The sequence below is a fragment of the Hylaeus anthracinus genome, unplaced genomic scaffold (assembly GCF_026225885.1).
Source record: "Hylaeus anthracinus isolate JK02 unplaced genomic scaffold, UHH_iyHylAnth1.0_haploid 11982, whole genome shotgun sequence".
Lineage (NCBI taxonomy): Eukaryota > Metazoa > Arthropoda > Insecta > Hymenoptera > Colletidae > Hylaeus > Hylaeus anthracinus.
Window position 1 is genome coordinate 11,012,916 of NW_026534330.1, and position 24,209 is coordinate 11,037,124.

A 24,209-nucleotide genomic window follows, 5' to 3' on the forward strand; every position below is an offset into this window, starting at 1 on the left:
TCTTTAACAATGGAAGAGGAAACTGGACGAAAGGGCGAAAGAACAAAAGACGTTTTACATTAAAAACATACTTTGTTATTCGACAACCGCTATATCTCAACGTAAACATAGCGTCGCAAATAGCAGAACAACGCACTTAACTATTTATTTCCATTGCGTATATAAGTACACACTTATCTCGTTATTCGTGTTAACAATAAGTACCTGCGACAACGAGCGTCGAGCTTCTGCGCGTCGAGCCGCGGCACGTCCAGTACCGCGGCTCGATTAAGTATGATACGTTGGGATAAACTAGAGCATGGTTACCAGTTCCCATCATCACACCAAAACGAACCTAGGATCCCGTTTTCGCGACGAGCCTGCATTATTTCTTTTCACAACAAATTCAGCAAGTATCGTTAACAACATCCCTCGTGTTCGTCAACAATTCGACGGTCTCGCGCCGAACGTACGGGATAACAAGTCTCGGCTTCGATCTCGAAAACAGGATAACCATCGGTTTCCTACAATTCCCTAATTACAAAATTCATTCGGATCCGCGTCCACCTATAACAATTCAATCACGTAGGACGCGCATCGTTTCGTATTAAGTATCGCTTCCAAACCGCAGTGAAAAAAGACGGGGATCAAAGCGCGAAAATTGTTCCTGGAAAAAGGAACGTCTACCTACGTTACTTGGATCGGCCTGCGCGAAGGGTTATCGTCTTCCAAAAGAGGAACCCCCCCGTCCTAGCGGCAGGGCAAGCTAAAATTTATCATCTAAAATAAATAAACTAACGATAATACTTTCTCGAAGGCGTGCCACCCTCGAAATACTAATAAAAGGAGGACGAAGAAAGATCGGGTCAAAAGGGACCCCTTTAGTCGAAGTACAGCGATGCTCGAGGAACGTCTTCAGCCAATCGAGCTGTCGTGAACGCCGCGGCATTCTAAATGCACGTGCGAACGATGTTGGGGATCGTACCAGGAAGCTGTCACATCGTTCCGTCGTTGAACACTTACGATTTATGCCTGCTGTCCGATCGCGGTGAAGATGAACAGGTCTATTAAGCGCGTTCAGGCTAAACCTAGTCTGTGAGACGCTGGTGGCTCGTTTCGTCTAGCAGCTGAACAGATTTGGCTCGTGATTGTCGCGTGACAACAAATGCAGTGACAGAATAGCAGAGATCCTACGTGGTATCCGAGTCCACGGTGTCGAACAGGCGTGTCGAATAGGAAACAGTGATAGATCGTTCCGGTGGCCACTGTCCGTCAGTCAAGGTGCTACGATAAAGTCGGCTCGTTTACCTTCGAAATGTACAAGTGATAGGTTCTACGACGGTAGAATGTCGAGTTCGAGGACGCTCTGCGCGTTGGGGGACAGTCCGTCTTCGCTTTTGTGCACTAGGATATTCTTGAAGTCTCTAAGCTTCTGAGGCTGAAGAGCTATGGCCGTGTTTCTGGGCAGGGTCGCTATAGGGTTCGTACTGTGGCTCTTGTACGGTCTCTCGTAACGATTTATACCATTCTCCGATTCCGAATTATGCCTCCTCTTAGACGTCAGCTCTATCTTTGGCTGCTTGATCACAGGATCCCTGTCCTCGAAGCAGGGGACGGTCTGCATCGATACCGTGTTCCGACGGTCGTTGAAGAGCGACCTGGGGTTCAAGGTCACCTCGGTGGCCGAACCGAAATGCTTGAAGTTCGCGCAGACCGGACTGTTCATGAAGCTGGTATCCACGGGACGGCAGGGTTCGGTGACTCGTTTCTCTATTTTGATCTCGGTGACGTTTTGACGAATCAGTATGTCTGGCGCGGCTTCGGGTAGGGGTTCTTGGGAGAGCGGTGGCCATTTCGAGTCGCGCGCCATGTCGCGATCGATGGCGAGGAACTTTCTTCTGGACTTATCGACGTTGTGCCAACGGTAGCGCAATTTGCCGAAGATGAGGTAGTCGATGAAAAAGTACTCCACCAGGAACGATATGACGAAGTTTGCGACACCGTAACCGACCAAAATGAAACGAAAGCTGACGCTCTCGGGAAGCACTAGCTCGAACCATTCGGACAACCATTCGAAGGGAAACGTTGCGAGGTAGATAGAGAATAGGCTCATGAAGATGAACGAGGTGAGGAGACCGTAATTCGTGAACAGAGACTTCCTGTACGGATGGCCCTTCGAGAACGCCACTGCCAGGATGATATACTGCATGGAGCTAATAATGAAGACCGTGTAATTCTCCGTGCATCCCACGTCGTCCTTGTCTTCGATGGCTGTGGCGTTGAACGCTTCGAACCAATCCATTTGACGAAGGTGCCAGAGACTGGCGTATTGAAAGATGGCCACAATTAAGATCTGAGTCACCAGACTGAGGATCGGTGTCGTGCTGATCAAACTGTTCAGAGGGGCGGTCTTGGCCAGCGGACCGTCGTAGGCCCGAGTGCGACCGAAGAAGAAGGCGAAGATTGAGATGATGAAGAGATCTATGTAGAGGAATTCTATGTCGGTTAAGTTTGACTCGATTCCGTACAGGAGCATCACGGAGATGAACTGGGTGAGCGAGTAGCTGGCCATATACTTGAAGATACCGAAGGATGTAACCAAAGCAGCGCGACCTTCTCGAATCACCGTCAACACGCAAGAAATGTTGGTTTCGCGGCTGGTAAACGGGGAAGCCACCGATGATTCGGTGTCGGAGAGAGAAATTCCTGTGTGGGCCGCCTTCAGGGCTCCGCAATCGTTCGCGCCATCGCCTACCATAGCTGAAAAAATACGTATGGTGAACAGTGGTCTGGTTAGAGAACGGGAATAGAATTAAATCAATTATTTTTAATGGTCGGAAGTGTGTACCTTTAACAATATACAGTCTAGATTTTATTTAAAAATTCACATATTTTATTTTGCATAAATTGAATCTTTTCGTCATTGTACGTAAAAAAGTATAAAGTGGTAAAAGAATGATTACTTCACAAGATATTTAAAATAATTATCCTCGTTTCAAGTTGTTATTTTTTTACGTTTCAAGCATTACTTATTTATCCAAATAGGAAAATAGAAATCACCCTTGAAGCTAACGAGACACTTACCAACATAGTACCCTAAAGACTGCAATTCTTGAACAAGCTGTTGTTTCTGGTCAGGGGACATCCTTGCGAAGATTGCACCGCGAGTGACCAGTTTTGGGATCAATTCGGGGTAGTACTGCTTGATCAACGACCACGTTTTACCAGTGAGCGCAAAGACATATTTGTTCTTCGCGAGCTGTAAACTGAAAACGTAGAATACAGATATTAAAAAATCACTGTAAAAAGATATAGGTTGTACAAGCAATAATTTCGTCCACCTTGAATATCTCTGCTATTTATAGTTCTATGAAAAAACTTGCCTGGACAAAGTTGCATTGTTATAAAGGACTCCTGTAATAGTAGAATAAAATTTGGCCATTTCGAGGTCATTATTGTTCTTTTATATCGATAACTATATTTTTTAAATCTTTATTCAAGACGAGTCAGCTAAACTCTTACCTATTATAGTTTATCGATTATTCAACAAATTTTATTAAAATGTAACTAAGGTTCTTATAAAGTCCTGACGCCTCTAATGGCGAAATTGGCCCTTCAGCTTCTAAAGTTTGCCGATCACCACTCTATTCTGACTACAAATAACGAAGATATCCAAGATGGTTAAAGTCGTTGCCCCATACTTACTCATCGGATAAATAATTGACATCGTTTTTGAACTGATTGTTCCCAAATGATCCACTCTCCACCGTTTCCAAGCTAGCCACGCTGTTCAAGTCTGTCATCTCGCTGAAGTCGCCATGTTCCATTGGCGAGATGGGCGACGGTTGACTGTTGCTCTTCGTGAAGTAAATCTGTGGTTTCATTTGGTTTTGCTGAGTCGCCGACACCGCAATGACAGGTGTCCCTGGCTTAACGATATCGCAGTCTCTGGCGACTGACAGGGCGGTCAACATGTTGTCCCCGGTGACCATGACGGTTTTGATGCAGGCAGTGTTCAAAGCACTGATAACAGGCGTGGTCTCCGGTTTCAGCCTGTTCTCCATGATTACGAATGCCAAGAATGTCAGATCGGACTCAGCGGACTCTCGACCAAGTCGTTGGACTTTGGCGTAAGGAAGACGATTTAGGGATTTGTGTGCGAGGGCGATTACGCGATAGCCTTCCGAGGTATAATTCTGTAGAACGACGCCAAAGTCTGGTGGAACTGCAACAGGAACGCGATCAATTGTAATTCCATGCTGAATATTTGTACGTATTATGAAAGCGGATATTAAGACGAATTCATTCATGGTGCGATACAACTACCTCCAAGGTCTTGCAAAGTCAGAGATCAAAGAAATAATTAAAATGATTTAATTCTTTATTTAAGATAGCTATTATTTCGAACGAATTGATATTACTTTTATTTTTAAATAACTGTATTGAACATAACGATCCAAAATAAATTATTTCAATTGAAATTTACCTAGGTCAGTAATTAAAATGGAGAAATCGAAACAGAATATTCTTTTCATTAAAGTTGTTAGAAGAAAACAACAATTATTTATGACTCGTCTCAATAAAATTGATTGCGTCACTTACTGGACTCCGTCTTGGAGAGACTCAGGATCATTTCTGGACTGCCCTTGCAGTAGAGATCGTAATGATTAGCGCCCAATGTTCTGGTGATAACACTCATTCTCTGAAGCGTGGACGTGAAAGGAAACTGTCGCACGATACCGATTTCCAAGCCTTGTTCCCCCAATTCCGCCGTGGAATCGGCCAGAGCGGCGTCGAAGTTGTTCAAGGAGACGTTGTCCACCACGTCGGACGACATGGAGTCTTTTCGGCCGAGAGAAATTCGTAGGTCATTGGGCGACTTCTTCAACAACTTTGAGCCCTTCGGCGGTCGGACTACAGTCGGGAAAAGCATAGAGAACTTGGACGTGTCGGATACATCGGGCTCCTCCAAGGTCCACCCGGTAGATTCGAACATTTTTAGATCGAGGGGATCTCCTACCGGCTGATTGTCTATTATAGTGATTCCGTGACACGTCACCATACCGATGAGGACATCGTTCAGGGGCAGGGACGTGATGTCTTTCACAGGCAATTGAAACTTTTTGTCAAGACCGGGCACCACGCCCCACATGTCGAGGCCATCTTCGGTTAGCGTCCCAGTTTTGTCGAAGCAAATGCAATCGATCGATCCCGACACGTTGATGGTCCTTGGGCTCGTACAGTAAATCTTATTCTTCTCCAGTCTGCGCTGAGCTACCAAGCGACCGACGGTCATGGCCGCCGGTAGCGCTGGTGGCACTACGATAGTGATCAGGTCCAAAGCTTCCAGGGCGATGTGACTGCTTTGCACGCCTCTCATGATTTTTGTAACGATGGTGTAAATCACGCCTATGCTCGCTATCCCGGCGAGCAGAATTACGAATTTGTACGAGTCTTGTTCGAACTTGAAATCTACGGGTGGAGGGTACATGATGGATCTCACTAGGCCACCCTTGCTGGTGTTGAACCCTGTCCTGACGACTACGGCGAGGACCTGGAGTAAAATTATTATTTTAGATTTTCTGGAGTCCTGTAATGGTTTAATCGAAAAATCGCTAAAATACGTTTCACGTGAAACAATGTTGACCGACCTTGTATGACACCGATGAGAACTGGGTATTTCGTTTAAAGCGGAATAACACTATAGAAACATATCTATTTTTACATGATTTACAGTGGCCTACACCCTTAGAAAAAACACCTTGTATATTCACCGACCGCAATAATCAGCAACATGATCTGTTTATTGACGCGTACTTTTCTCGGCAAAGTGTATTATACGCTATACATACACAGTTCTTGATTATATAAGAGGAATAGCATATATCGTTTGTATATAGGAAAGCCATGCAAATAATACTTATTAAAAGTTTTTAAAAGAATTTAGTAATTTATATGATGTCTCTAAATTTGCACATTGGCATATTGGTCGCCACATCACCCAGAAATGGGTGACAGAACTCTGCGTTAAGAAACTAACCAAATAATTACGGCGAGGTTAAAAAATAAAATACTCTAACAAATGTTAGATTATCTAACTTTCAATTGTCTTGAGACAACATTTTAACCTTTTAGAAATATTCACGAGTTTTCGTCTGGGAGCCAACGTGTTAAAACTGTTTCGATGAAACGTATAATCGGTGACTATAAAGTAATCCTTTGTGAGAGCTGTAGTAATGCTGTATCCGAAAGGAAAGAGGTTTCATTACCTTTTCCGACCCGTAGTACCTCGTCTGAATAACTCGAGTGCCACAGAAGAGCGTGTGCCTTGCATGTTCCTTGGTATCGTACGTAATTTCGTTGGACGAGGGAATGGGGGTCTTCGTGATGGGAACCGATTCTCCGGTGAGCATGGACTCGTTCAGAATGCAGTTTCCAGTTAGGAGTACCGCGTCGCATGGCATCAGACAGCCATGGGATGGAATAACTAAGATATCACCGGGAACCAGTCGCTCGGCAGGCACGGTTGCTGTTTGCCCGGTCGCGCGATCTCTCATCACCGTCGCCACGTCGGAAGAGTGAACAGTGGACAGTAGATTTTGCTGATTCTGTAGAGGGATCCTTGGATATTACTACAGCGCTAGAGATTATGTAAGTAACGAACGAATAATAACGCACCTTACGAGTCTGGAAGACTGCCATAACTATTCCGGCGCTGGACATGGCCAGGATGACCATGGCGTAGTAGTAGTAGTTGTCAGCGATCCAGAGAAAAAAACTGAACAGTTGGAAGACGTAGAACGGATTAAGGACTTCGAGGCAAAGTAGCGTCAGGATACTCTTCACTGGAATCAAGATCTCGTTGTTTCCGTAGACACAGCGTCTGCACAGAAAAGCGATATTATTGTTTTACCTTCTATGAGATTGAAGATTTAAGGGGGCACAGTGCTGTCAAAATTATTTACGGATGGATTTTTTGTTTTTATTTTTCGAACGATATATATATATATATCATATTTCAGGAAAGAAATTTTTAGAAATGCTAGAGTTGGATTCTTGAGTGTGTAACAGTGTTATGCGTTCAACTTAAGGTTACCGAAACTTAACAGTAAGTGCGTTTGTCTCTTAAACACTTTCCAATATGGCTAATAGCTTGCTGAAAAAATTATGCGTTCGGTCGTTACGATACAGTGATGTTAGTAAGTCGCAGAACTTCTTTTTAGAGGATCGTTATTTTCTAATGCATTTTAAATTTAGAATTATTCCTACGTCAGGTCATAGCCGTAGGTATCTAATTTCATAAACTTCTTGGCTTCTCGGTTTCAAATATATGCTGTGGTCGCAAAGCTGTCAACCGAACACCAGTGTCTTTTTTCAGTGCTCTCTTATGCACGCTGTCGAACCGAGTAACGCGACATTAATGATATTACGAGACAATATCTTTTAATTACAAGAGTACTATCCTAAAATACATGTTATTAGGATAATATACCTCATGTGTTGTTCATGATAATTCAATCCTTGCATCTGGTGCAACGTCGAAGTCAGCACGTCGATGTCCAAACCCCGAAGTTTCAGGAACTCGGATCTTTCGGGATCCCAAACATAGGTTAACTTCTTACAATGGAAAAGAACGATCGATGGAACCTCTGTACAGAAGTACAAACATCAATGACGAAACAAAACTGATTTCTAATAGTATTATTCAAGGTTTGAATGCTTACGTTTGAATTGTCCCCCCACCAGGTGTAGCGAAACTGTTGGGTACTCTTCTTTGACTTCTTCTTTGATGGTTATCATGCTACCATTTTCCACCCATGGCTCGTTATCCATCAACAACTCTCCATCGAAGGGTTTGTTCCTTTTAATACACGCGGAAGATTAGTTTATGGTGTTACGTCGAACTATTTATGTGACGATTTAGACGTTTACATTCTGTTTTCTCTTCTTTATTTGATCAAAGTGAGACTTTTAAGCCTGCCCAAACCTAAAATCCCTGTACTATGCAAAGGATACTCACAACACATCCTGAGCAGACAGTGTCTTCAGTTTCTTCACGTAATAGCTCGTGTGTTTTCCTTGGAATTTTTCCACGAGCAAGACAGTGTCTGCGTCTTCTAATCGGCATCTAGAATGAGTGGCTAATATCATCAGACGTGGTACCCAGTGGAAGACCAGTCTTAGAAGGCCTACGGTGACGATGATTAAGAACCAGGTGACTGCGGTTAAAAGTTTGTTCCTTTTGAAGCTGAACAAAAAAATATTTGAGTTACATATTTTATTATCATTGATCGCTGTAATGTAGACGATGTAAAATTACTTACCCATAGATTTCCATTTGGTCTTCCTCGCCGGGGTTTACGTAGTCGACACCATTTTTCATGCGGAGGAGGCCATTCCCCCTGGCACCTGCGACAAGAGAATATTGCGTAAATTAGGATGAAAATGTTAATCATGACACCGTATCTAAATGTTGGGTCTATCGAGTATCTTGAAATTTATTCCAACAGAGAATCTCTATTTTAAGTTGAGATGTTATTTATTTTACGTTTTTGAAAATAGAGCGTTATAAAATTGATGGGGTTAGTTTACCAAAAAACTACGTCGCTAAAAGAGATTCTTAAGAGCAAATAGATCGAATCAGGGCCGACTTAAAGTGGAAGCAAACGATTCTCGGTATCTTGGTGATTACGGCAAGAAAAAACAAACGAAAAATTGTTTCTACATAGTTCGTGTTGGTATGCAGGATAATGCAAGTATAATAAGGTGAGAAAGAATGCCAATTATTAGGTATTATCGAGCGTAGAGATGAAGAGTTCGTTCAATTATTGAGATTACGTTGCAATTATCGAAGTATGTGATTCTCTTCGAGTATGGAAAGTTTAAAGGGATAACATAAGAAATAATAATAATGTCAGACAGAGTACAAAATTAACGATACCCACGACAAATTTATTTTTTTTTTATTTTGTCATTGTATTACATTTGTATCATACTTTGTCATTACTGTTGATTTTTGCAGAAACTGTAGTATTTATGAACAAATTGAACAAATTCTTTAGTTGTTTCTTCAATAATATAAAACAACGTATAAAATTAGTAAAGAAAACTGAATTATAACAATAGAAAATAGCTTTCCAAACGATAAAGCGAAGCCTGATAAACTTATCAATGAGTCTAAACCCAAGAAAAAGTAAATTTTCAAAAAGTCCCTACCTACGTCCCTACCTACATTAAGTATTATTTCAACTTCTAAACTTAAAATTCAGATTCTAGTTATTTTTAATCCGTAACACGAGTTGGAAGAGGACAGTGTCAAGACATCTTTAAATTTGCGCCAGCAACCAGCGCCGACCCTGACTCGAGTCGCTGCCAAATGATCTAAGAAGGTAACTCTCCGAGCTCTTACCCTCCAGAAGCTCCGTTTTCTGTTCGTGCTGATTATCAGCGGCGGCGTTGTTACCGCGCGTTCCAAACACGTTGTACGCGTTTCTGGCGAAGTTCAGGTTCAGTTTGCTCGGCGTGGGCGGCATGATGACGTTACAGCGAAATGAACAGTACTCGATCAAAAAAGAAAAAAAAAAGGCAACGTTCTCTTCTCCGTTCGTTAGATGCAACCGTTTGCGTCTCGCAGGCGATCGTTCTCCACCGGGAATACTGTTTGCGGTATCACGACAGCGTAATGCCTTTCGACGTTTCTCGTACTTCGTCCTAATTGATCCTGTTTTCGTCTCACTACTACATGTTACCTCTACCCTTATTAACTACGATTATTGTCCAGGGGCCACCAGCAGACCCCTATCGTTTGTTCGACAGTTAAGCGGAACAACGACGCAAAGTTCGTCAACTGACTTTAAAGGGAGATCGAGAGGTGTTGGAGCACTCGTGATAAGAGAGGTTAAACGGGAATCTACCGGAGACCAAAGGTGGGTCCAGGTGCGGTTCCCGTAGGAAGAGTGCAGGACGAGGCGATCGCTTCTCTAGGCAATAACCCCGTCTGCTACCGACACCGATTGCCCGCCATTTTTGGGTCCGTCTTCAAAGTTCTCGACGTGGATCTCGACGGAGCGTTTTCTTGCATCTGGCCGGCATGGATGACGAACGGTTCGGGATGCGGTGTCGTATCGAGGGCCGAGGGCTGGAGACGTTCCCACGAGTATGGAGGTTGAGCGGCAGGACAACGTGGACGTTGACGATAGAGCAGCAGCTGATGCTATCGTTTCGGACCTGCCCCCGAATTCCTGGATTCGTGTCAGTCGCCAGGATCGGTGAGCTTTCGCCAGCCGATTCGTGGCGTGATGACCGCTCGTTCACCTTCACTCATACCGCGTCGTACGCACGCCTGGTCGGAATCCCTGCCTGGTGATCTCAGATGATGCAACTGAGGTACCTCGAGATCCCAGCAGTCCACCAGAGGTGTCTTCGTCTTGCCCTTGCTCCTCCCAGCTGATCCAAGGTGATTTCGTTCCCTCGCCCCGCAACCAGCTTCTACCGCCTCTCTTGTGTGCTCGTGCCTCCCTTTTGCTGTCTGTTCGTGCGATCTCAAATACATTACGGGTTATGAGGATATCTTGGGCGCCGTCGGATGTCTCGAGCGGCAGAGAAATTCGTATACACCCGTTACGGGCCGCGGAAATACACAGAGATCTAGGTTATCGACTGTCACCGCGCGATCGGGTCGATAAATGATCGATCGATCGCGTTTTTACCGGTACCGTTCTAAAAACCTTTTTTCGCGATTTGACCAATCACGTCGAGTATCACTTTCGCGAAAAGACTTGTATTTCCAAGTGCACGACGATCTCACGGTTTTATTAGCCCCAAGAATAGACTCTCGGTCCTTGATTTAAGTAACAGTCTGTCGAGATAGCGAGAAACGAAAAGTAAACATTTGCTGTTCGTCGATAGGGGTTCGACTCGCGGTTTCGCGAATTGCGAGGATCTATATATAGGTACGGATTGCGTCAACTACGGAGTTCTTTTTTCGAAGATGACCACACGGCTCGCACGAGTACTTTTGGTGATCGATCACTTTGCTATAACCTAATCACTTTTATTTACCACTGAACTTTATCTATCCATCTATCACGATCTCGTGATCCAGCTGAATCCTGACGATCGTCCTCGCGGTTGACAACACACGGAATCCTACTCTTCCCGCGACGTCTCCTTAAAATCGATCACACGTCCAGTTCTTTCAGATGATTCGCTTAAACGATTCACCCTCTTCGGGACTTCTAAGTACAGAGAACACGGTGCAATAGTTTGTTCCTAGCATCTTGCTCATAATGACGATCCCGTTGCGTTTCCCTCTGTCTGATGTCAGCTCCGCTGGCGGTGTGGATGCCCGGTAAATTAGGAAACGGAAAAGAAAAAATCACGCCCTTAAGAGAAGTCACTTTGCACACTGCCGTTTCACTTGGTTTTCACGCATCTGTGGAACCGACACGAACCGCCGCAAGAGTATTCTCGCTCGCAGCACCCGCTCTGCGTCTGCCTGCGTCGACATGCACCGTGTCTTTATAGGCGTTCACGTTCGAGGAAAAACGACACCTTTCCTCATGGCACCCCCGTTCTATGTTTATTCGAGTTCCAAGTAGACGACGGTCTTTCGCGAAACGTTTGCCACGACGGTTTTCTGCAACGTGCTCACGATGAATCTAAGATGGCGACCAGCCAGCCCAGTTGCCTTGTAGATCCGCTCCGAAATACACGTTTCCGCCGACCAGACGACGAATTCCCTCGCTGTTCGGACTTGGTCTGTGCGACGAGGCTCGTGTCCGACCGGTTCGCACAGTCACCGTAAACCACTGACAAGTACTCGACAGCTGGCACAAAGCGTTCGCCCCAATTACCAACGAGATTCCGGACGCGAGTGTATTAAGGGAGTCGTTTGGCATTAGCAGAAGACTTGCGCTCTGCCGCTCCGAATCCCGGTTCAGGGACGTACCCTTCACTTCCCCTCGTCAGGTACGCCACGTGTTCCGTTTATCTGGCTCCGAAACGGTGGATTCGATTGCGCTCCGTCAACGGTTTCGGATATCGCTGTGATTCGCTGAGTTCGCGTGGCGTTCGACGATCCTCCTTGTCAGCGGTTTCCGTGGGATGCTCCAACTCTGATTTCGTTCTCTTTAAACGAATCGCGAATTTCGAAACCGACAGCTGCCGACGAGAGACACCGAGGACGGTGCTTATGTAAGGCGATCGAATGAAGTCGTGATCGATTTGGAGCGAGTGCGATGATTTCTGACGCGAATAGATTTTGTCTAGAGAGGATGGGCGCCGGAGCGTTGTCAATATTTGTTATCCGATCTTGGGTGTAGTTTATCAGCGATTGCGTAATTTTGGAGCCTTAGATTGCTCGAAGCTCTGTGGCTCCAAGTTCGACGACGTCGCGCCTGAGATACCCCTACCAGCGGATTTCGAGTCGGCGTCGGCGTCGCTTGTGACTCATTTGTACTCGCTGGTATCTTCTTCCGCGGCGCCGGTGCGGCCCTGTTAATTGCACGGGACTTGAAATGCATGCGGTCGGTTCCGCGACCATTCGTTGGTGCCTACCGCTTAGCGGGCAGGTGCATCTGTTTAGGTTTACGGCGCCGAAACCCAAGCAAATCGAGCGGTTCGCCCGCCTCGACGACACCTCGTGATCACGCTTCGCGTTATCTCTCTTGCTCCTACGGGCCATTGGAGTATTGAACGAGTTGGAGTGCTCGTGGTCGATACTACGTTCGTTGTAACTCCTAGCCTGCTCCGACAGCACGTGCCGGCTGTCCGAAGCGTTCATACTTAACTCTCGGGGCGAGTGGTGGGGTGGGCTTGCGCGTATATCCGCTTTCAAGTAACTTTGAGTAATTTTTGAGTAACTTTTGAGCCCCGAAAACTCATGGTTTTGTTCCTTTACAGTATACGAGAAATAGTTATGTTAAATTAGTGGATTCTATGTTCCAAACGTCATCAAAATCTTATCCTTTAAACTTTACATTCATAGAAATCTAGTATAAAAGAATGTGCGGGAGACATTTAAAACATTTTAAAAGATCGAACGTTTTAAAATACCAATTTTAATACTTGAGATTTAATTTCGCTCAATTTTTCATCATAAGCTCCTTCGTCTTATATCAAGATCCATATTTTATTGGAATTCAGTTAAATATGAAATTAAAGTTGTTTGATTTTTAAAGCCAAATGTATATACTTAAAAATAGAAATGATTTTGTGGTTTCGTTTTAGAGAATTGTAGTAAATGAACTACAAAAATTGCAAATGAATTGGTAAGTTAATATGCCTGACCATCTATGTAAATATGCGCACGGGTAGTTTGTTTAATTGCAGATCAATATATGACTCATGTATTTAAAAACAAACAGTTGATAATTAACAATTATTTAATTGCTCTTGGAATCTGGCTCTTCGAGTGCTATTAAAATTCGACTAATTATTTTTTAATTGATTGATTAATTGATCAAGAATGTAATTTATTAATATACGATATTTTAGACCTAATTTTAATAATTGTTTAAGTTGAACGTTACTCTTCGTAAAATGCTTGCTGTCTTAATGGCAAATAAAAATGCATAAAATTCTAAGACGTAGAAAAAGAGACAAATGATTTATCAAACTACGCTTCAAGGTCTAATAGATCATATCATATGGAGACAACGACATCATTTAATTTATAACATGCAATATTTATACGCAAATTGAAATGTGGCGCGTTAACAAAAGACGGCGACTCTTACTTAGGTTAGATTGTCAGACACGAACACTTAATTCAGATACTGTTAATTGAGAGACCATTAACCTTATCCGAGTTTGCCTGCTGGGGTCATCTATAAAGGAAAAACAATGGTATTCGTAAAAAATATTGGCATATTTCCGCTTATGTCGAACAGAAGTATGAAAAGTATATGATAGACTTTCGCAATCACATAATGAAAGTAATCGACCGTTTCACCTAACGAATTGCATGTAAAGGGGATGAAAATTTGAGCTAGAATCAAATTTATCAAATTTATTTAAGAATTATTTTTGGGTTTGGGCATTTTTGCATGCAGTCTTTACTGCAAGACATTCTTATTTGAAAATATTACCTTAATTAATTAACATCTGTTTTAGTGGAATAAAATAAATGAAGCATCGTAGAATTAAACACAAATAAATGATTAAAATCTTCGCGTGTAAAATATTTAATTGTTTATAAATATCTATCGCAAGAGGCTCAAGAGAGAAAGTCATTTTTTCCTCGAGTTGAACCAGAAGAAACAGGAAAAGCGCTTCGAAGAAGCTCAATAGCATTCGGACCTCGTGCGACGACTTGGCATTGTTTAGCACGTTTCGATTTCCCTTATCTCGCTGGACATCGCGTCTTTTTGGAGTGGAAATTTTGTACGTGTCGTCAGCAGTTCAAGTGTCGTAATTACTTCGGGAGAGATAGCGGAACTTATATAAGGTGAACATCGCGAATTGCGCAAAGTGGAGAAGCACTTGGTTCTCGGACATGCATCGTTCGACGGAACGTTGCGTCACAGACTTTTCTTGAACCAGAAATTACAGAATTTCCGGTTAATCGGTCTCCCTTTCCTGGTTTGCTATGAACAGAGCTACCAATAACGCTTCTTCTAGGAACACGCATGAGTCATCCGCTATTAAAGTGACATAAATTCATTTTTTAGAAAATGAAGTCTTCCCGAGTAATGCTTGAAAAATATGTTGGTTTCATCATGATCTTTAAGGCTAAACCGTAATCTAAAACCATTAACACTTTTTTCTGAACTGGTATACAATCTTTATCTCCATCGCTCAAATGTCAATTGCTCTCTAGGTGTTGATCGATAATCAAATAACTTGTTGTATTCCTTTTAACTTTTATCGACCACTACCAACAATCCATTATCGCAGGTTTCACTGATAATCGTATGTTAGCTAGTATTAGGTTTTGTTATTTTATTCAATTAAGTTGTTGTTCATTATGAAGAGTAATTATTAATTAGCAATAATGGAGGAGAATAGTTATCACGTAAACCGAGGGTTGTATTATGAAAATGGAGTAAGTTTTTCAACAAAACTTACGTTCCATAATTTGCTCATTTCATCGAATACCTGCTATATTAATTTTAAGAATTGCCTTGTGTACTCTATCGGTCATTGTCAATCAGTCATGTGCAGTTTATCTGTTTACGGTGTACAATCGTTCGACCTGTTATCAGTAATGTTCCACGACCGAGTGTTTGAGTCTGACGCGAATCGTGATACAAGTACATGGTACTTCGTTTAATTACGTTTTATCGATCGATGGTTGGATTGCCGAACTTTTAATACATAGTCGTTAAGCACAGCTAGGACTTCGTATCATTTCAATTTCATCGGGTTCGATTCGGTCGACGATTCCGCACGCAAGCAACTGTTATGTAAGATCAGTGGCCGTTTTCGCCAACATCCGTAAACACTGACTGCCCTCGGATGACAACTTGAACGGAATTTCAAAAGTAGATGTTATCTTTCGATAGTTAAATGCTAACGCAGTAACATTTCATTCAGGACAGCTCGAGAACAGAAATGGCGAAGATTTTATTCAAATTACAGAGAGCGAATACGGGTAACATATAATAATTTATTCGCGACGTTTATTTAATTGAACGGTTAAATTTTTACCTGACATTTGGTAGATACCTTTGTCAGAGTGAAAAAATTAATTTTCCAGTCAATTAAATTGTGTATTGCTTAAGTGTCAATTTTATTTCAGAAATATTCAAAACGTTAATTTTTAATTGGGTATAGTTTGTAGAAATATTTTATTCGTATAATTAATAATTAGTAGCGTTGGAGTTTTAAATTCCTCCGCCTTTCATTTTGAAAAAATATCACAATGAAATTTATCTTGGATCATCAGTGACCCAAATTACAGACGGAGAGTTAATTTCAAACGCACGGTATGTTATAGAAGAATCATTATGTTTTTCAAAATTATAAATAAGTTTGCTTTAATCATTTCCATTAGATTGAGAAGGAATGGCATTATCTTAATTGATTATAGAAAGCTATTGATTGATATTGTATATACAAGATCGCATCATTCTTTTATAGCGGTTCGTTGATTCTTTCGCGAGCAGATATCGATTTCTCTGCACTAGATATCTCGCGAAACAGTTCTTGTCAGTCGCCCTCCTCGGTACTACACTGTTATCTTTATAATAAACTGCAACTCGCAGACCAAGAGTAGGAGAGGAGTCACTTGAAGAAGCGACCGCGATTCTCGGTTCCCAAATAAGGAACCTTGAGTTGATCAATCGGGGTCATCGCGGCGATTCCCAATTAATCGACTTTTTACTTTCACCAGTTTCAATACTTTCTAAGTTGCGAACTGTTTCTACGTAGAACGCTAAACAAAGTGTTAATGTGTCAACTACTGGTGCCTTATTAACTTTATTCGTATCTGTTTTCTTTCCTGTCGTACCCGGTCCAGGCGTTACGACTTCAGTGATAAATCTGGGCGACGATCGATCAACGATTTGCGAGTTCCACCACGCGCCGACGGAAGATAGACGAGACACGACCTCCGTGGCTATTTTGGAGCGTCGCCGACCGATTCGATGAAAATCGTCTCACATTCTACTTACTCGTCGTCTCTCCGACTAGATTCCTGCATTTAGAATGACGTACAGTGAGCCAGAATTCATTCGTAACGCGACAAAAATAATTGACTGATTTCATTGAGACTATAAGTGGAGAAATACTCGATAAGTAATTCCATCGATACTTTCGTACGATGCGTAATTATTCTCATATTTCTTTAGAGTAAAATGTTATAAAGTTTTTCGTTCTGCTTAAATTACAAAAGCAATGCATTAAGTAATACAAATATTTTATGTGCGATTATTGTATTACTTTATAGTGTGCAGAAATTGTCGAGCATAGAAAAAATGAATTATATTTGAATTCGTGTTTGTATCTAATTTATGATGCAATGTTCCGTAGTATACATGACAAACAATTTTTTTTTAAAACGCGTCTGATAGTAACTGACGCGATGTAATCGTCTGGAATAGAATGAACAGAATGTTGAAAAATATTCGATAAGTAACTTTTTCAATTTTTGTGCGTGTCGCTATTGCTGTCGATGATATAAGTGACTAAAACAGGATTCTGAATATCGTAAGTCACTGTCACCAGAATAGTGTCACGTTTCATATTCGCGACAGCTGATATATTAAGTTGTTGGCTTTCCTGTGTCAAAGATTTTGTACTTGGCGACGTTAATAATAATATATTTAAAATCGACGCACAATTGCATCGAATCTATACAAAATTTCTGTTAAACTAAATATTATTCACCGCTAGACTGCGGATGTTTATGCAAATCGCAATCAAGATGATAAACAATATAAAATTAAATAAAAATTAATTTCATCTCGCTGTGAATGAATTCTGGTTCCTCACGTCTCTGATCGCGAACGCAGACAGCTGCTTGAACTTTTCGGTTCTACAGGGTGTCCCAAAAGTCGGGGAAGAACCGGAAATGGGGGGTAGCTGAGACGATTCTGAACAACAATTTCCTTAGCAAAAATGTCGGATAGGGCTTCGTTAGGAAGATATTAAGCGAAAACCCCGACCAATCAGAGTGCGCGTAGACCGTTGGAGCGGCCGCGGTAGCGAAGGCTACGCGCTGGCGGCCGCGCTTGTACGCGAACAAGTGACTCGACGTGCATCGAAGGACATTGACGCTGCCGCCTAGCGCGTAGCCTTCGCTACCGCGGCCGCTCGAACGGTCTACGCGCACTCTGATTGGTCGGGGTTTTCTCTTAATATCTTCCTAACGAAGCCCTATCCGACATTTTTCCAAAGGAAATTGTTGTTCAGAATCGTCTCAACTACCCCCCATTTCCGGCTCCTCCCCGACTTTTGGGACACCCTGTATAATAATCCAGTGACATGTCCCTGGCGAACTTTCCGCGAAGTCGTCAGCGTTTCCGGGGAAGGATGATTAGTAATCTCGTTATAAAACGAATTCATGAAACGCAGAGCGTTCTATTCCAGATTAAATGAAAAGAAACTCTGTGGTCCTCACTCGCAATTTTTATCACAATGGTACTTTTCTGGAAAGATTCAGATATAAAGAAAGTATACATAGTCGTGTACAATGTATATGTATGAAGATCAAACAGTTCTTTTATTTTGAAATGCATTCGAATTGGTAAATATTATTTCGAGCAGTTTTTGGTTCTTCCTCGAATAAATGTGTTTTTTGTGTGCTCAAGAACGTCTGGAGGTTGGTATCTTGTACACAGGATGAGATTGCTATATTGGCAACTATAAATATCAGTTTATATTGGTATGTTTTTCTTTTACATAAATGATCGTTATGATATAACACTGATAAGCTTCCAATATTTACAATTTAAATTGTAATAATTTCTGACGTGGATGTGACTTAAATTCAACAATTAAAAGCCATAACAAGTGACCTCTGTGTCGAGACTGACAAAGTAGCTTTTCACTACTCTACTTCAGGATATTTTTGACCGTTCTAAAATACATGTGCACATTCGGCCCGCAACTTGATAGTAAAGTGCAAATTGGCCTGCTGATCGAAATGAATTGGGTATGCTTGTTATAGTGATAAATTCAATTTGGTTAGGAGTAATTCTTTTTCTTTGGAAGTAAATCAAATGTATTAAACATTCTTAATACAGGTGTGTAAGAATAGTATTTTATATTCGTAATATCTGCTTATATTATAATTTTTTAGGTTGATTATTATATCAGAAGCTTTGAGATGTAGCATGAAATCGTTTAAGTATTTCAAACACATAAGAATTTAAACTCACGTTGCTCAAATTAGTACTTTAGACTAATATAAAATTGATATCCATCGAAGGCAATCAAGTTAAAAAAAAAGCCTAACTAAGTTCTTTCTTTTTTAATTCCAAGTACCTTCTATTATAATTGTTTAGAACCTTATTTATTATAACATCAGGGATAGGCTCTAAGGTGTGGCATAATTTGAAATAGTTGACAAATATTGGCTGAAAAAAGTGTGTAATACGCAAACTGCGACGACGTAGTGCGATTGCCACGCCAATCCCGACGACATTGCTAAACAGACTCCGATACGCAATGCATACATACATTTTCACGGAATCCGTTTATCAAGAACGCTAAGTTTCGTTCGAGTTAATCTGATATAAATAACTAGCACTATCAAGACATCTAAATGAATCGCATAGATATAAATAAGTTCATTAGCGAAAGATTACGGTTTCTTATCGTGTGCGAAAATGATTAAACTGTTGAAAATGGCGTCTCTTGTTCCTATCTTTCTATGAATCGACTGCATTTCCATACCCATGCGCCCGTTTTATCGAGTCTCAGATGTACGGAGCACATGGAGTTCCAATTCCAGATAACCTCTAAGGTTAAACACTACAGTCGAGCATCTTTCGCGGGTCAAGTACTTTTCCTAGTAGTTTGTCATTGAACAAGAGCTTGAAACGTCTCTGAAAGCTTTACACCTGTACATTTCTATTACTCTTGAAGACACAAATATTTATTTGTTTTATTTATATCTTCCTTTTTTAGTCATTGAAGCGAATTCAATTTAGCTAGTTAAAATTCTTTTCTGGGAAGAAATTCTTTTTCTACTGGGGGAGTAGGCTCTAGACATAAGAGTCGCTTAGAAGCGATTTGAATATCGATACATCCATAATGTTTTTATAATTTTCGTAAAATTAAATAACGATATTTCGTTGTTGTCTTTTATATTTTAAAAACATGCTGTATCAGACATGTTACTTTATGCATAATTAGTCATAATAATGGTAGAATGTGCAACGCAAATTGCTTTGTCTCATTGCAACATATGATAAGAATTCAAGCTGTCTGGATCACATTTAATGAGTCTTCAGAAACGGAGAGTGAAGCTATTGTTTGTATACAATGTGCTGCGTAGTTGCATTACAATGATATTGACAAACTACTTAAATTAGATGTTTCTATTAGAAATTTATGACAATTAGAAATATCTTTTGAATTGAAAATGAAGTACTTGGTCAAAGCTGCCTATAAGCTAAAACAATATATTTAAAAAATTTGAAAATATCAAATTCAAGTTTCAAGGTGTCCTGGTAACATTAAATATATAACTTTTAATAAGTGATTTGACCTTTTAAATTTCTTCAAAAAAATTAAAGCTCGTACCATGGGACATACCACAGTCTAACTTCATTACAGTTGCAAGGAATGTTTTTTTTTGTAAAATTGTTATGTATTTGTTAGGATCCTTAACGATCGAAATTTTCATGTATGCTTTAAAAATATAATAGATGTTTTAGAAACTCATCTCACTCTCTTGGAGTATCTTCAAACAAACAAAAATAAATGATTTACCATGGATTTTATCTTCATACAGCTACTGTACATTTTTTTTATAACTGTTACAATTTGAGTATTAAAAGTTAACGTCCTCACTCTTCCCTATCGTTAAAGCCTAGTCAATTTGAATCATTTAAACGATGTTTTATCACTCGCCTTAGTCCGATGTAAGTCGTTCGTTCGGTGAACGTTATGCCCCCAGCTTTTCAAATCGTTAAATTAGGACGCGTAGGTCGAGGACGCTGTTTAATAAAATTGTTCGTCGCCAACGTGACAGCTAGCGCTAATTGACAAATCGTTTCGAAGGAACGACGGTACTTCTTGGAACCATTAGGGCGGCTCCAAACATTTTTGGACGCTTCGCTTCGAAGAGAAAATAGATCTCGCGAAAAGATCGCGGAATTGCGACCTCACGAACCACCTAATCGTCTTCCCTTCCTGCAGCTGCTCCTCAACATTCAAAAAAGACCAAATTCGCTTTATTCAATCAATCGCCTTATTATTGGAATCAATTCATCTATGGCTAGGATAAAAATTCTATTTTAAGATTTTATCATTAGAATTCGATGGATAGATTGGAAGACACAATCAAAATTATAGTATCGGTTCCTAAAAACAAATGACGAACTGATCTAGATATTCGTTGCTGATGAACTCACATTTTTCAATAAATCTTATCTAAGATAATAGACGTCCACTTGACAATTCTACAATTTTCTTATCTTTTAATCTAAGAATCTTGAATCTACAGCCACTGTGATCGATGAAGTCTTTCAGTCTCGCAATCGATAATGTAAAATACTTAGAATGGTTCTTCGATCAAACAGCGATCCAAATATATTCATGCCTACTGTCAATATAGCAAACAATGTTATGTTTTTAGTCCAAAGATTCCTAGTCTAAAGATTGCTATTTAAAAATATCTTAACTCAACAAAGTTGCGGCGTTGTCATTGCTTACATAAGTATTCCCCGGTGACCACTCAGAGCTGAGCTATCAAAAATTAAAAAATCAAGAACTCGTCATGACACAAAATACTGCCTTTTCTCCATGACGAGTATACTCGTGAATCACAACTGATTGGTTGAAATATCGACAAAGTAAAATCGAATTTTTATCCACGTGTATTGTATATTGCTCAGGAGTTGGCGAGGCACCTACGAACTGAACGGGACTCCAGGAGCTTTCTTTCTTTCGAGCAGTCACACTGCGTAGTCGTAGTTCATACTCCACTGTCGGTTATATATGTCGCAGAGAAATGATAAAAATAGAGATTTGATCAAATCCCTAAGGTAGATGATCAATTCACGGGAGATGTTAAAATAACGACTCTGTGAGGTCATTTCCCTAAAGAAAGTAAGTGATTTGATCAAATCCCATAACTGTTTTAGTGTAAAAATCCACAAATCAACAACGTGTTTTAATAAAAATAAATGAACGTATTTATTTATTAATTACATTCACTAAAAATCTGTAAAATTTCATTAAAAATATCCATTTTGTGTTTTAAAATATCAGCTTAAGTACCTATTTCTTTTGCTAATTAATTTCGAATAAATAATTTATGTTTCTACGACTATTGTTGTATTAATAACGCATGATTTACTAAATTAATACTTTTAATATCTAAACAATATTATTCCATCTTTTCACTAAAAAAGTCAAGGGATTTGATCAAATCTCTATTTTTATCATTTCCCTGCGACATATACAAAGTGTATCTTATGCGTCTCCAACTTTTCCATTTTTCTTACATATCTACGCCAATAGTTACTATTGCTCTCTCAGTTTATCTCGATATGTCTCTTCCGCCGTCTTCGTTACGCGGTAGCTTCGCAAATGTAACGGCTTCAGCCAATAACGAAAATGCGTGAAATTAAAGGTGTCGCCGTTACTCGTCAGCCAATTGAACTGCCTCGCCAACTAATGAGCAACGAACTGTACGTGCACTTTCGATGGGCTCAACGTGCACAGTTCATCGGGGCCCGTCAAGTACAAGGAGCCTTCGTAACGGTCAAGCGTTACCCGTCGTAACGTGAAGTCACCGGTAGAGATCTTGTGAGGTCGGAAAATCGGTCGGAAATTGATCTTTACAATTTAAGCCGACCGTAATTAGTAATCTGATACATTTTTAGACAAGGATAGAGCTAGACTTTTTATTCCATACGATATCAGAATTAGGAGATTCATATTTCAATAACTTTATTCTCCTTATGTACGTTCACACATGATTCTGTAATGGATCAAGAAACACTGTTTCTTAATTTCAGTTAGGCAACGCGCTAATTGTGAGTAAAATCCAGATAATATAGATTCGTACACCAAACACTTATCGTACCGATTGTCTGATTAAAAACAAAGGTTTGTGTTCGAGAGGCGAATACTTATCGAAAATACCGTGGTAGGTAGGAACTTACAGTGGGTGTAGAATGTATTCGTACACCGATCAATTTCCCAAAAAACTTTTGTGTGGAATTGTACTTTCTTAACTTCTTTTTTTATAATCAATGATATTTTACATATTCTCGGAAGTCTCTAAGATAGATATAGTCCAAACAACATTTACTAGTTAATATAATTTGTGAAATTAACAAAAAAATGCGAAAAGTGGGTAAAAGTATAGAAGCAATAAGTATTAGGTTGTCCCGAAAGTTTCTTTCGCGAGTTACACTCAATTATTTGATGTGGTCGTGTTTATATAAATAGACAATCTAATTTCATAGATATTCATGTTGTAACAGTAATGGAGCAAAATGAATCGTGCACAATTCAGTAATGTAACATAAAACATAAACTATTGTGCATGTTTACTTATTAATAAAGCGAAAGAAACTTTTGGGACAACCTAATATTTGTACGATTCTTATATCGAATCGTTTACAGTAGAGTTTGTAACGTAAACACATTAGTTTATTGCTCCGTACGAATTAGAAAACATCAAATTTCCAGTAAAGTACTTTTAAAAATGGCTCTAATAGAAGAATTGAAGAAGATTCCACTTCGAATAACTAATAATTTAGTTAATTTAATGCTTAGAAGAGTTGCAATAATTATAAAATCAAAAGGAAATCCCACGAAGGAAGTATTATATACTTATAAATTAATGTAAATTTCTTTTTTTTTTTTTAATGAAGTTTTAAAAATTAAACAGTTGTGCGAATACTTATTGCTTCAATATTTCTATCGAATAATTGTTTTTTTCTCGTTAATTTCGCAATTTACATAAATAGCTATTTTTGTTTGTAATCTATCTATTCTAGAGATTTCCGAGAATATGTAGAATGTCATAGTTTATAAAAAATAAGTTAATAAATTACAATTTTACATAGCTTTTGTGGAAATTGATCGGTGTACAAATACTTTCTACACCCACTGTAGTTAACCAATCATCCTCACGAGTTTTTGGTTTTTCCAGATTGGGGAAACCCGAGATACTCGCAACAAAATATGTTTAGTCTTGGGGTCGTGGGGTGCAACTTGGGCATGTATAGTTTAGAGCCGGGGCATCCCAGTCGTCCTAGGGATCAGTTACCTGTACCGATGAAGCAGTAACTGCTGTTTCAATTTACGACCTCACAAGATCCCTACCAGCGGCTGTACATCGAAAGCAACAGAGTCCTACCGTCCATGGTGTTTATCCTCGGCTCGGAGGAGGCTCGTTCGAAATCTGTCCCTCTCCCCCGTGGTATCCCGCCAGCGGTTGTTGTCGGAGAGTTTGGCATTTATAAGTAGTCGAACAACACCAGGGGACTTGTCGTGCATCGCGTGTCACCGGGGCCCGTCGCGTCGCCGTCTCGTCCCGGGTCAGCAACGGGTCAACATTTTCCAACGGGGGGGGACCGTTTGTCTTGGTGGCACGCGCA

General features: G+C 40.5%; 1 protein-coding gene across 2 annotated transcripts; it reads right to left on the reverse strand.

The window, feature by feature from the left end:
* Nucleotides 1-52: 52 nt before the first annotated feature.
* Nucleotides 53-24,106, reverse strand: LOC128885960 (polyamine-transporting ATPase 13A3-like). Of its 2 annotated transcripts, none has more exons than XM_054140411.1 (11): nt 23,969-24,106; nt 8,304-8,388; nt 8,000-8,227; nt 7,704-7,840; nt 7,472-7,628; nt 6,658-6,862; nt 6,249-6,587; nt 4,582-5,533; nt 3,685-4,204; nt 3,064-3,245; nt 53-2,739 (listed from the first exon to the last, which is right to left on the reverse strand). In XM_054140411.1, the coding sequence occupies exons 1-11, from the start codon at nt 24,066-24,068 to the stop codon at nt 1,313-1,315; spliced, it is 4,332 nt and encodes a 1,443-aa protein (XP_053996386.1). In that variant the 5' UTR covers nt 24,069-24,106; the 3' UTR covers nt 53-1,312. The 2 variants fall into 2 exon arrangements, with proteins under 2 accessions (XP_053996386.1, XP_053996385.1); XM_054140410.1 differs by lacking the exon at nt 23,969-24,106 and adding an exon at nt 9,389-11,884.
* Between the last annotated feature and the right edge of the window lie 103 nt (nt 24,107-24,209).